General features: G+C 45.3%; 1 protein-coding gene across 1 annotated transcript in view; it reads right to left on the bottom strand.

Moving 5' to 3' along the window:
* The window catches only part of nedd9 (neural precursor cell expressed, developmentally down-regulated 9), a 31,074-nt gene that overhangs the window by 11,021 nt on the left and 5,053 nt on the right, over nt 1–15,000 (bottom strand). The window contains 1 exon segment of the mRNA XM_048229505.1: nt 5,991–6,407. Coding sequence (XP_048085462.1) covers nt 5,991–6,407 — 417 coding nt within the window.

Genomic DNA, 15,000 nt, shown 5'->3' with positions numbered 1-15,000 from the left:
CTTGCCAACCGGATCTGTCTGTCTTTACTGACCTGTAAACCCCCGCCAAAAAAAACAACCCCCCTTCCCATTTCACACCTGTCTTTTTCCTTGTCTTTTTGGGTCTGTTGATGACAGTTGACCCATTTCTCACTCACTAGCTGATCCCCACCACAACCATTTGCAGATTTCAGTCAACACGCCTGTCAACACGATTGCTTTCAGTAAAAAACGTATAACCTGGTTACATGCGCCGAATAAGGAAATGAATGGGGTCGGATTTTCAGTAAATTGGTGGTTCCTGAAAAGACCAGGAAGGAGAAGTGGACAGAGAGAGGAGTGAAAAATTGGCCTCTTGATTTAAGACTTGCAGATGCTCTTATATTGAAGATGAAGCACACACACTGAGAAACACATTAGAAAACCACCCCTGAGTTTTCATTAGTGCATTAGTGCTAATCTGCTAATTACTACGTTTTTAATAGGACTATAGCTGTTAATTAATTATTTGTTAATAACAGTTAACTTTTCTCATCCCCCAACTCTAAGTCACTCTGGTCTATCCCTCTGTGTTGGAATTTATCTCTAGTCGTTCTCATTCTTTATTATCAGTCATTTCCTTTTCACCAGCGAGAATTTAATGTGATGAGGTTCTTTAGTGTGCTCTATTAATAACCAGCAAATCAAGAAGGGATTCCTAAAATCCGCAAACACAGCTATAAAACCACCCATGCATAAAGAGATATGGCTTAATTTGGGGCTCAGAAAGAGCGGAGGTCAAAGACACCACTGAAGAAGCGTTAATGATTAGCTACAAGGCATGTGCTATTCGGTTACATGATTATATGACACATTCTAACCTGAACCTGTTGCTGGGTGCCAAAACCCATAATATGCATGTGAGAATGTATTCAGAGAGTAATGATTACGATTACCTTGATGAAGAGATTTTAATGTCAAAACATTTTGTTGTTAAGTAACGGTTAAATAAAAATATACAAACACAATAAAAACAAAAACGCACAATATACGCAAGTTAAGGTTATTCAAATAGACAGAGAACTGCACCACTACAAGTGACATGCAAGCCAGAAAGGGACAATGATTCAATACATATGAATGCTGGTAAAATATATACCTTCCCTGTAATGTTAGCTTCATCATAAAAAATGTCCTCTTTGACATGCATAGTAATAGCAATAAAGGTGACTGTGTGCAACGTGAGTATTTAACACTCTGTGCAGGGAGACCACTGGCTCTGAGGCCTCTGCAAGAGGTTGTGGCGTTAACAACACATGAACTAAAGACCTCCCTTGTCCCGATAATGGATTTATGACCTTGTCCTCGGGTCAGTACGCGTCGGCAAGCCTGATCCATCACCCGGAGCCAAGCACGGTGCTGACAGCCGTCCGGGGCGGAGGGGGAAGGGGGCAGGAAGGCATAATTCACTTATCTGCCCTGGTGCCATGGCAGAGGGGCAGCCTAGGTCTGAGTCTGGGCACAGATTTGTCTCGGCGGTGGCAGTGATAGCCATTCGCTCCCAATGATTCAGCGCAGGCCTAATCTTATCAATGTCAAGGGCAATGTCAGTGAGTGAGATTCGATAGTCGCCTTCAACACGACGGCGACAAAGCTGTACGGAAGACTCCAGATATATGTGTGTGTATGTGTGTCTTTCTGTCTTTGTTTTCAAGTTTTTGTGTGTATTATATGTGAGAGTGTGTGTGTGTGTACATACTCTGTGTTTGTGTTACTTTAGTGCAATATCTTGGAGACGGAAGTTGCTAAACAAGGAGCTGGACTTTCCCCTCCTCAACACTACGTGAGGAAACAAACGCAAACCTGGACAGAACTGATAAGAAACCTTCATTGGCGCCTTCTCAGGCATGCTCGTAGAAGCAGGCTGAGCCATTCTGACTCAGTACCTGACTCATTAAAGGAAATCAGGGGGAAAAAACGTAAACTTTCTCATTCAAATGAGCGCTCTAACACTCCATCTACTGTTTCGAAACGAAAATAAAAACTCCAGTCTGCATTTTAAATAGCTCCTTTCTTCAGGAGCACACATTAATCTTTGAAATGAAGCGGACTAAAATATATGCACTGTGAGCACAAATGAATGAGGTCTTATTACAGAGATCATAAATGGCTTTTTGGGATTGAAATTAGAGAAACAGTGCCCTGCTTATTATGAACTCAAAGGACCATAGTCTATTCCTGGCCCTATACGCTAGAGCCTGGAAGTGCCACATAGGTTTTAAGGATAAGCGTTTGGTTCCACACCACTGTGGCACTAATAGCCAGAGAGGGGACCTCGGCAGCCCCAGTCAGAGGTCCTCTTTGTGGGGCAGGCGGCTCTCGAAGTAGGGGCCCCCCAGTCCCTGCCTGGCTCTTGCATCAGGCATGAATAGGGCGCCTGTGGGGGCTAGCCGGCGTTTTTAGCTCACTGTACCCCTGAGGTCGGATGGGGACAGAAGTTGTAACAGTGAGCCGCGCCGACTAACGGGTGGCTGGCGTTAGCGCCAAGTCGCCAAGGGCTCAGCCAAGCCTCACAGTGCCCCTTTATGTGCCAACCTTGGCGATCCGCATCAGTCACAACAACAGGCTAATGGTTCTGTCCCTACCCCTACCCCTACCCGTGTCGGAGATTTATGAGGCCTGGCCTAGCCATAGCGTGCCTCCAGACACATGCACACAATAACCTGGGCAAACACACAAAAGGTCTGCCATGGAAGCCACATTCACATTCTGCAGGCCTGGCTGGAAAACTAGTAGAAAAGGGAAAGAGAAAAAGAGAGGGAGAGAGGAAAGAGAGAGAGAAAGGCTAGCATTCCAGCTAACAATGTTCTTGCTGTGGTGTGGTGAGAAAGGAAGATTTTGGGATCACAGAAGGCTTTCAGTGATTCTTTATGTGTTTGGCCCATGAGAAGGGAATGCAATATAGACGGCAGTTACCAAATATGGAAGTAGGTAGTATGTTTTTTGTAACATTTAAGCTACCCATTTTAAGCTACCTGTCATTTTGATAGTGATAATTAAAATAAGTTTTGAGTAAATGACAGTACAGTAATTCCCCCTGCAGGAAACTTGTGTCAGCATCAACATCAGCTTCAAACATGCAGCATACAAAATATTTAGCATGCATCAAGGCTACTCCACACACTGATAGATGGTAGACTGATAGCCTGATGGTAGACTGATAGACTACTGTGGTGGTCTATAGCAGCATTGCTTGCAGCAGCTTGCAGAGCTTGTTTCACCAGTATCTGTGCCCCCTATAAACATGCAACCCATCATCCAGGTTTTGCTTGCTCCAGGCCTAAATAGCAACTGACTCTAGAAGAGATGAAGCCCTATTGAAGCACTCCGACACGTGTTGGTCTGGATTATTCTGCTGTGTGGAAGCTCTATGAGTCGAGCTGGAGGAGAGCTGGATGCCCTGTGTACATCAGCTCCACCCTTCTACCTCACTCAGGCCAGAACTGGCAAACACAACCCCTAATCTCAGTGGAAAAAACAGCTAAGGCTTGTTGGTTGATTTTTTTTCCTTCATTTATTTCTCTCTCTCTCTCTCTCTCTCACTGCTCTCAAATGGTAGCAATTCAGGAGCTTAACCATGCTCGGGGGGCCCTCTGAAACTTTAGGAGAATGTTCTCAGGGGCAGCATGACAGGCCCTAGACCCAGATGAAACCACACACATCACTTATTTAATTAAACTCTTTTTAAAAGATAAAATACTTGCTAGAGCCCTATGAAAGTCCCAAGCTGCAGATTCGGCCGAGTGACTTTGTTTATGAATGGAACCAGTTTGTCTTTAACTTGGGAAGGAAAATTAGCCTTACACCCTCAGAAAGGGAAAAAAAACCCTTAGAAGAATAATTAAACTGAGTAAGTTCAAGGGCGGTAAGTTTCCCCGCAGCTGGATTTCACCAGTTCATAGTGAACTTGAAATATCTATCTGCAGTATGGCCCAGCCACACTCTTTTTCTGTGATTAAATGTTTAATCCCAGCCACACTCATCTTCCCTCATCTAGCAAATTCCTTCTGCGGTGAGTGAAAGAGCGAGTGAGCCAGTTTCTGGTCACCTCACTCACTGGTGCCTTCCGTCTGTTTACAGGACAAACACACACCTCGGTTAATTTCACTTTGAGTGTGTGTGGGGGGATGTGTCACTATGGCCTCACTGTCTACAGACACATCAAAGAGAGTGGAAAATGCGTACACAACACACACACACACACACACACACACACACACACACACACAAAAAGCCATAATTATTTTGTCCTTTACTGTTTACCCCTCTAGAAAGAATTAAATGCACCACCAAAGGCTTTGAAGGAGATGCATTTAGCTGGTTGTGAAAAAGCCAGCTCTTGTTTGTTCAAACAGATACGCACACACTCTCATCCAGCGGCCTGTTTTGTGTATATTTGGATCAGGTTTCCAGGGGACAGTTCTCTCTCTGTCACAGTCTGACTGCAGCATAGAACACTGAGATGAGCTCACCTGCTCCGTCTCACCAGGGAGGGGGGAACAGACTTGTGCTCTCTGCCCCGTGGTGTCGAGGTTCAGCAGGCGGCTGATTATCTTGACGATATGTTAGCGATTTGTCTTTGCTGCAAGGATGTTTGCAGTCTGCAGAGCCACTGTGGCGACCTGTGGTCTGCCTGCAGCACAAACACAAAGGCCACTGTCTCCGTTGAACTACCTACAGCACTGTGGCGGCTTGCCTTCTCCGAGCAGTTACACACACAAAGGCAACTCTCTCCCTGTTACTGCCTCGGAAACTGTGGCGACTAGAGTCCTCCAAGCACCGCACACACAAAGGAAACTCTCTCTTTATAACTACCTCAAGCTTGCGATCTGTCAAACAACACATACACACACACACACACACACACAACACACACACACACACACACACACACACACACACACACACACACACACACACACACACACACACACACACACACACACACACACACACAAAGGCAACTCTCTCCCTATAACTACCTCAGGCACTGTGGCTTTCTGTTCGGCCAGGCTGCAGCATCTAAATCAAGCAGCCAGGTCCTGCACTGAGAGGCAGTGTTGGGTACGTAACAGGCTCCTCTGTGGCGCAGGCAGGGCTTGGGGTTGGGTTTTATTTTATTTATTTATTTATTTTTTGTTTATTTATTTATTTCCCTCTCGTTCTGCTGCTGCCGCTGCTGCTTGACGGGGCAGCAAAAGAAGAGGAGGTCAGTTTGTGATCTAAATGTGGGCGCCTGACGGGCAGGCAAGGCAGGCAGGAACACCACAGACCGAGCGAAACAGGGTTTTGGTTTGTTTTTCCATGAGCTCCGCTCCTCCAATGCGGCTTCCTCCGGGTGGAGACACACACATAAAAAAAGGTTCCTGTCCTGTCCACTGGGGCTCCTCTGTGGTGACCAGTGGCAGAACCAGAGCTCCAAATCGGACTGGGCAGGACCAGGTTGGGTCAGGCAGGCACGCCCTGAACGGGACAGACATAGACCATACTTACGCAACCTACATCCCTATTTTTAAAAAAGCATAAAAAGGCATTTGGGAGCGTTCAGCAGCAGGGTGACGCACTGGCCCGGTTTCTGCGGGCCAGCAACTGCCGGTAATTGAGTTGTGTCTCCTATGAAGCACCTAACCCTGTTTGCAGCAAAATCAAATCTCCTCTCTAATCTCCTCTCCATCTGTGCGGATGAGAGTCTGCACGTGGTGCTTGTGTGTGTGTGTGTGTGTGTGTGTGTGTGTGTGTGTGTGTGTGTGTGTGTGTGTGTGTGTGTGTGTGTGTGTGTGTGTGTTTGTATGTGTGTATGTGTGTATGTGTGTGTGTGTTGCTGTGCGTATGTGCCTGTGGCTGTCTGTGTGTGTGTGTGTGTGTCTATATGTGTGTATGTGTGTGTGTGTGTCTATGTGTGTGTGTGTGTGTGTGTGTGTGTGTGTGTGTGTGCGTGTTAGTGGAAGGAGAACATGGACGGGAAGTCTTACCTTAGCTGGTGCACCATCCACAGCCAAGGTACTCCTCTGGGGGACCTGGTACACATCCTGGGCAGGTGGCACCTGGTAGATGCCCTGCAGGTGGGCACCCTGGTGGGCAGCAGGCACCTGGTACAGCCCATGAGAGGACGGCAGAGGCTTCGGCCCGTATCCGGCCGCTGCCACTACAGGGCTCTGCACCGGAGACTGCGACAGTGGCGACGGACTCTGGCTCTCGAACATGGGCCCGATGAGGAGCTTGAGGCGGTTGCCGGGGGCGATGCCCTGGCGCCCGTGCAGCGAGCAGAGCCACCAGCCCTCCAGGCCGCCGGTGTTCTGTTCGATCACTGTCAGGATGTCACCCTTCCGGAAGGCCAGCTCTTCCGGGGACTCGGGCATGTTGTCGTACAGCGCTTTCGCCATCAGATTCTGGAAAGAAGCAGGAAACAAGCAGTCAGCCTAGTGGAATATTGTCTCCTAACATCTGGGCACAAATACCAAATTAAGGTGTTCATTCATTGTCATGGCTAAGATTATAGCGATATGCTGATACTGTGGCATACTATGGTATGAAAATCTGCTATAGAATCTGTTACAATAGCATGTACATTTGCTAATTATTTGTATGGAAAAAATGCAACTGAATGGACGCCAAGTGTCTGCCAAGGAGAACGCCCATCTTCGACAACGGCATCCCTCTTTGCAGATCAAAGTATGTGTCCCGTTTAAAAAGAAAAGTTTAAAAGAAAAAAACATCCAATCGCCCAGCAAAATCTAGGTTGTCTGCCCATTCAGTAACTTCTAACTTACTGACAGACACACATTACACTATAGACAGCAAGACAAGTACCGTAGACTTATCATACAGCATACCGGTAGTCATCATGACCTTTAAAACCAATATCAACAGGAATGAAATGCTATCAAAAGAGCTTTAAATGGGGCTCCATCAAAGGTTACAGAAACTAGGAATCCATACAGAAAACAGAGAGAAAGGTTGTTATGAAAATTACATATTTACATCTGGTCAAACAGCAGTCATACTTATTTATGCAACTCCCAGAGGAAAAGATACTTTTATCAGTGCTGAAATAACAGCCAACACAACACACATGGATATGCAGGATGGGAAAGAGGAAGCTGAGGTTTATCAAAGAACAAAAAGCTATAATAATAATAGGATCGACTGTTTATTGTAGTTTCCACAGAATTAATTCTTTATGACTTCAACCATTAAGTTTATGAGTTCATGTCTGACCTGAAGACTGATAATATGAATCGCATTGAAGATAAAATGTCTAACTTAACGGTATTTTATTTTCCAAAAGTGAGTGCAAAGACCATAACAGCACAGCCCCCTTGAACACCCATCTGATTGTTTAGCACCACAAGAACACAACCTGCTTTAGTAAGAAAGCTTTAGTTAGCTTGATAACTTTTGATACCATAGAACTAACTAAAACATCACTTTAAAAAAGACTCCCCTCAGTTTTAGCAAAGAACTTTCTTTAGATATTTAATTGTATGTAGTGTTAATATTATATAGGGACTGAGAGGTCATGGTCATCATTTTAGTGCAGGCCCATCCTCACTCCTCACATCTCGCTCTGATCCTCTTTACACGGTAAACACCATCTACATCACATCTACACAGCAAAATCCTCTGGCTTTTCTCATAGGCCACATTAGAGATGCTTTAGATTCAGCCTGTTGTACAGTCAGCCACTATATAAATCACCATAAAAGCACATCAAATCTTCTAATCTCTACTCTCCAGGGGAACCTTTCGCAAACCTTTCATGTGGGAAATGTCAGTATTTTTCCCTCATGTTTTCCTCTACTCTCCATCTCTCTCCTCTCTCTTCCTGACTCTACTCTCTCTCTCTCCATCTCTCTCCTCTCTCTTCCTGACTCTACTCTCTCTCTCTCCATCTCTCTCCTCTCTCTTCTTGACTCTAATCTCTCTCTCCATCTCTCTCCTCTCTCTTCTTGACTCTACTCTCTCTCTCAATCTCTCTCCTCTCTCTTCCTGACTACTCTCTCTCTCTCTCCATCTCTCTCCTCTCTCTCCTTGACTCTACTCTCTCTCTCTCCATCTCTCTCCTCTCTCTTCCTGACTCTACTCTCTCTCAATCTCTCTCCTCTCTCTTCCTGACTAATCTCTCTCCCTCCATCTCTCTCCTCTCTCTTCCTGACTCTACTCTCTCTCCCTCCATCTCTCTCCTCTCTCTTCCTGACTCTACTCTCTCTCCTCCATCTCTCTCCTCTCTCTTCCTGACTCTACTCTCTCCCCTCCATCTCTCTCCTCTCTCTTCCTGACTCTACTCTCTCTCCCTCCATCTCTCTCCTCTCTCTTCCTGACTCTACTCTCTCTCTCTCCCTCCATCTCTCTCCTCTCTCTTCCTGACCAATATCTCTCTCTCTCCATCTCTCCTCTCTCTTCCTGACTAATCTCTCTCTCTCCATCTCTCTCCTCTCTCTTCCTGACTAATCTCTCTCTCTCTCCATCTCTCCTCTCTCTTCCTGACTCTACTCTACTCTCTCCCTCCATCTCTCTCCTCTCTCTTCTTGACTCTACTCTCTCCCTTCATCTCTCTCCTCTCTCTTCCTGACTACTCTCTCCCTCCATCTCTCTCCTCTCTCTTCCTGACTCTACTCTCTCTCTCCCTCCATCTCTCTCCTCTCTCTTCCTGACTACTCTCTCCCTCCATCTCTCTCCTCTCTCTTCCTGACTCTACTCTACTCTCTCTCTCTCCTCTCTCTCCATCTCTCTCTCTCTCTCTCTCCATCTCTCTCCTCTCTCTTCCTGACTCTACTCTACTCTCTCTCTCTCCTCTCTCTCCATCTCTCTCTCTCTCTCCATCTCTCTCTCTCTCTCCATCTCTCTCCTCTCTCTTCCTGACTCTACTCTACTCTCTCTCTCTCCTCTCTCTTCCTGACTCTACTCTCCCTCCATCTCTCTCTCTCTCTCCATCTCTCTCTCTCTCTCTCTCTCTCTCCGTGACTCTTTACTCTCTCGCTCTGCTCTTTCCCTTACCCTTTATTCACTCTCCTCTCTTCTCTTTCTGCTCTCTCTCTCTCTTTCTCTGCTCTACTTCTTTACTCTCTCTCTCTTTCTCTCGGTCCGTCTCTCCCTCCTCCCTCTTTGACTGCAACAGGGTGTCTGTGGTGGGAATCAGCTCTTTTCCGCCGCACTTTGCCTGGTCACTGGGAGTCCCTGGCCGATTAGAAATGGTTCCCACGTGAACACGGCTGCCTAGGGCAGCTCATTATCTCTCACTGGGTGTCTGGCGTGGCTGCCTTTGTCTAAGTTCCTATTGCCATGGACACACACACATACACACACACACATACACACAACATATAACAGACCATCCCCAAACACACACACACACACACACCCTATAACAACCGACCTCTGAACACACACACACACACAAACACACGCACAGACACACAGACCCTATAACAGCCGATCCCTGAACACACACACACACACACACACACATACACTATACAAGCCGACCCCTGAACACATACAGACACACACACACCTCCTCAATCCAATCCTATCCAATACAATAGCAAACAGAGTGCTAAAGCAAGCAACAGGAAGTCCAAACCTGACCCCAGGGGTCACGACCGTCCAGCCAACTGGAGGGAATGAATGGTGTCAGTCAGTCTCATCCCAGACAAAGCTGACCCAAAAGTCTGCTGAAAGAAGCTCCGCTGGCTCTTTATGTGGTGATGGGAAGGCTTTTACAGTCTCGCCACCTTGGGAGCAGGTCCTTCAGTGCCATGGCCCCTAAAACTCTGGAATTCCCTTCCTCAATCCCTCAGTAACTGCACTTCTTTCTTTTTTGAATTTATTTAAAAAATTTCTTTTTTCCAAAATATTTTCCTCCTAGATATTTTAAGATGTTGTTTTTTCATCACAACCCTATTTCTTCCTCTTCTACTGCTTTAGTACTATCATTACACTAAAAGCATGTTTTTAAAGACAGGTATGTCATGTGATTATTTACATCATGTTTTTGTAAGTAGCGACTAGTGAGTCTGGATAACATTTTAAATTTAGTCTGATAGTTCATGGTCATGATAAGGAGAGACAAACCCATCTGCATGATCTAAACACACTCACAGCACACACAGACTTTCAGCGTGAAGAGTGACACGTTGTGTGTGAAGCAAAAGGAAACTGCAAGCAGGCGGCGGAGTTTGATGTGGCAGTGCAGAGGCCCGCGCTGCAAAGAGTGACACAAGGACACAGGGAAGAGGGGAAGAGGTTGAAAAGTGGTGAGAAGAGAAGAATAACTAACCATGAAACAAAAACATATAGCTCCAATTAGCCTACCACCTTCACACCACACTGCCTATATGTTGCTTGAAGTGTCCAAGACTTCACACAAGCCCTCCCAAACACACACACACACACACACACACACACATACAAACTCAAACTTCCTGTCGTGCAAAATTGTCTGATACCGAACTATACATAGACACTTTAAGAGACCAACCACTCAACTGGACTTCTGCTTTCTTTTAGAGTTAACAAGACAAACTTCAGTGGGCTATATGATCTGAACGGGGGATCTGACACGGCTGCAGACCTCTAAGCTAACATCAAGGTCAGATCAGGACCAAATCAGGACCACATCAGGACCAGATCGAGATCCAATTTGGATTTATTCTGTTCCAGAAGATCATCTGAGACTTACAGTGCATTTCAAATGAAAACAAATCCAAACCAGGGCACTGATATTAAATATTGACTTCCTAAAGATGAAAAGCAAACATCTATAAGATTGTCTATGAGACAGACTGTTGGGGCGATACAATCAATACCTACCACCAAAACAAAACAAAAAATTACTAAACAAACGTTAATCCCTGGTTTGTCTCTTGCAATCAGAGACAATGAGAGGAAAGCCCTGTTGAAATAATGGCTGCCGTGCGATAAAAGGCTGTTGTTGCGTGTGTCTGTTTACTTCGGATTGGTTTCAGGGACAGGTGTGTCTAATCATGACCTCACGTATGTGTACTGAAGGCGTAAACAGCGGTTTGTCAGAAGAAGCTGACTTCAATCAGCCCAGTGCTGAGCTGCCCTCGTAAACACATATGTTTATCATTTACCCGTGGTCAGAAAAGCCTTCTGTGCCTCTCTCTCTATCTCTCCATCTCTCTCTGTTTCTCTCTCACTTTCTCTCAGTCACTCTCTCACTTGTTAAGGGGAAGTGACTTCCGGGAAGTTATCTTTTAATGACTTGGCTACGGGGAGGTGGCAAAAGAAGCATTCCAAAGCCTCACCAACCATAGCCAGAAGGGCAAACTTTGACCCTTAACTTAAAAAAAAAGACACTTTAATGTGTTCCAGCTGTGGGCGAATGAGCAAGCTTCCTGTACGACCAGCCAGGCCAAAGCGTTTTAGGGAAAGGGCATCAGAAGGACTTCTGGGACTAGCCAGGAGGTCATGGGTGGTTCCATCTTACTACCATTCAAGGAAACACACACTCATGCGCATACACATACACACACACACACACACACACACACACCAACAAACAAACAGACACAGATGCAGACACAGGCACACACAGATACACACACACACACACACACACACAAAACAGTGAGTGAAGTGCCAAGTCTTCTCCCGTCCACACCTGGAGCTGACGTAGGAGCCCAGCTGCTTCTCCTCGGCCTAATTAGCCTCAGCAGCGCCATGACTCATCGCTTTCTAAATAAGGCAAATATTTTTAGGGAGGCTAGACAGTCCCATTCAACGTAAACACAACTTCCGGTATACCCAAAAGTAGCATAATAACTCACACAAGGATTACAACATAAAACCAGACAGCATTTCACAGTGCTGCCCCCTCTCCTTGGTTAGCTTTGGCTCTGAATTTAGCTCCTAAAGAAACATCAGCATTATTACTCAGCCAGATGATGTTAACGCAATAGGTCAGTGTAAAGTCCCCTAAGCGGTCAAGCCAAAGTGGTGGGATGCGGCACTCATTTTCGGCAGCAGGTTTGTGGATCCCTGACGGGGGAGCAAGGGGGAGAGTTGGCTGTCAAAGCGGGTTTGGGATAACCTTACAAAGCTCACCCAGAGGCCTGTTAAAACAGTGGGACAACCCCTGCTGAGATGGCAATAGAGGGAGGCGTTCGCATTACAAAACAAACACACACACACACACACACACACACACACACACACACACAAATACAAACACACAACACACACACACACACAACACACACTTACAAGTACATTACAGCAGAAAAGCACAGTAGCACATAAATACAGATACACATATCTGGCAAACACACATTCACACACTCAAGCACACACACACACACACAACAAGAGCACAAGCACACCAATACACATGTCACACACAAAAAATAGAATGTGCTGCAAATTGGGGCCAATTCCTGTGGGCTCTAGAAAGGATGGATGGTGGAAAAATGGTAGACTAGAACACACACACACACACACACACACACATACACACACACACACACACACACACACACACACACACACACATACACACACACACACACACACACACACACACACACACACACACAAACACACACACACACACACACACACACACACACACACACACACACACACACACACACACACACACACACACACACACACACACACACACACACACACACACACACACACACACACACACACACACACACACACACACAGAGACTTAGGCCTGGCCTCCTTTCACACAGGTAAATATAGAACATAATTATGGCTGTGACGTTAATAGAGACCCCATGACTTAGCATCGGCTGCTCCTAAGAGTGACTGCTGGGTTGGAGGCAATGTCATCTCAATAAATGGGCTATGCCAAGACAAAACGTTCTAGAACAATGGAATGAAACTCTCAACAGCAACATCAGCTGATCTGAGGCTGCTCTATCCATGCTAAAGTGGATGTGCTGTTATATGTAGAATTCTATGCTTTATTTTATGTGATGTGTTATTTGCAATATGCTATGCTATATGCTGTATTATGCTATGCTATAGCCTTGTCATATAGTTAAATTGGTAAAATTCATGAATGAATCGTGAATGAAGGAATGACTGTACAGTAACAAGGAAATTATGCAAGGTGATTGTTGAAAGAATTTATCTTGTGAATCTGTATGCCTGCAGAAAACTCACTCAGACACAGACACACAAAAATGTTAACCCATTGTAGTGTCAGAAGTTGATTATAAATAACTGATTATACAGTAAAACATGTTCATTCAACACATTCTCATCACACATAACAAAGTAATTACACAAATGGGATAAAGTTTAAAGTATAAAATTCAATTTCCAGTCTCAATACAGTTTCCTGGCCTCTAGTAAAACCTACATCACACTATTACCCAAGATGAGCATAAAAGGGGGAGGTTTTTACAGCAAACTTCTGAAGACATGAAGCAACCGGCATATAAACCATTCACTCTTTATGGCTGTTCGTTTATGAAGCACTGACTGTGGTAAGTGTTTGTTACGACCGATGTCTTTCATTTTCTGATGTTCCCAGTGGGTGCTTAGATTGGCACGCTTCAAGCAGACCTGTCTGGAGATGCCACGCAGTGCCAATCCTCACCTTACCCTCAAGCATGCTTTTCTGCTGAACCGCATAGCAGTGCCCCCACTCCACACACACGCTCGCAAGCACTGTATTTTAGTCAAGTATGCAAAAACTTGCAAGTACATGCACACAAAAACACTTAATAACACACACACACACCCACACACACAAATCTATACACATAGGAACAAATTCACTAGAATGTCACCTCACTAACATGTCACCACACACACTTATTCCTTAAACACACACACACACACACACTTCCTCACAGCTTTAGCTGTAGCCTGATACGCAATGGAGTAAGGGGCCCCATCTAGGCCAACTCATCTCTAAACCACACCACCACTGCAGCCAGCCCCAGACACCATAAAAGCTAAACAACACACAGGCCCAAGAGGCACGACAGAGGGGATAGTCTCTCTCTTTGCCTTCTCCTTTCTCTTCTTCTTATTCTCTCTCTCTCTCTCTCTCTCTCTCTTCTTCTTCTTTTTCTTCTTTTACTGCTTAGAGGCATTCCTGCGTTCACACTAAACACAAGTCCTCTGGGAATGATGATACCGATACAACAGTCTATTGGAAATGTTTCCACATTACCTCACAGACTTGCCCCCAAGGTTACCTGTGTGGTATGGCTAACTTCAGGGCTGTTTTTTTCCACTATTGGCCTTCCTTCCTTTCTTTCTTTCTTTTTACTTTTTCTTTTAAAAGGGGAGATGAATAGCACAGAGCTCCTGGGGATTTGGGGTGAGGGGGAGTAAAGAGATCAGGACGGCAGTTGCCATGGAGAAGCTTGTGTGTCTGTCTCTCTTTAGGCCTTAGGGACATAAATCCCCCTGCACTACTGTCTGACGTGTCTGTGTGTGTGTGTGTGTGTGTGTGTGATACGTTTTTCGCTATCTCTGCAGGGACACCCTTTGGGGCTTAGCACCAAAAAAGGGGGAAAAGCTAGATGTTTTCCTTTCAAACGTCAAGTCAATTTCACACACCATCGTGAGAGATCTGCAATAGGGACAAAAAGAGAGATTCAAAACACTGAACGTCAGAGAGGTGAGATCATGAAATTGAGACTTTCATCTATTATGTCCCATTGTTCCCAGCCACTTTCTGAAAAATTAAAAATGCTTGTCTGAGGCTAAAGAAAAGAAAGACCTCTAGTCTTCGGTGTTGTATGTGTACATCATTTGTCTCTCATAGTGTGTACTTTACTTGTTATTGTCTCCTGTCTGTAAATAATGTACATTGTCTGTGTACTGTCCATATTGTTTTGTATTGTATTGTATATTGCAGATATACAGTAGAGTTACCAACGACTGGAGCCAAATTCTTTGTGTGTGTCAACATACTTGGCCAATAAAACACCATTCTAGTTCTGATTCATCAGAGCAGACAGTTCT

This window comes from Alosa alosa, chromosome 20 (assembly GCF_017589495.1).
Source record: "Alosa alosa isolate M-15738 ecotype Scorff River chromosome 20, AALO_Geno_1.1, whole genome shotgun sequence".
Taxonomy (NCBI): Eukaryota; Metazoa; Chordata; class Actinopteri; order Clupeiformes; family Clupeidae; genus Alosa; species Alosa alosa.
The sequence above is the reverse complement of the archived record's forward strand: the minus strand, read 5'-3'. Positions and strand labels throughout refer to the sequence as shown.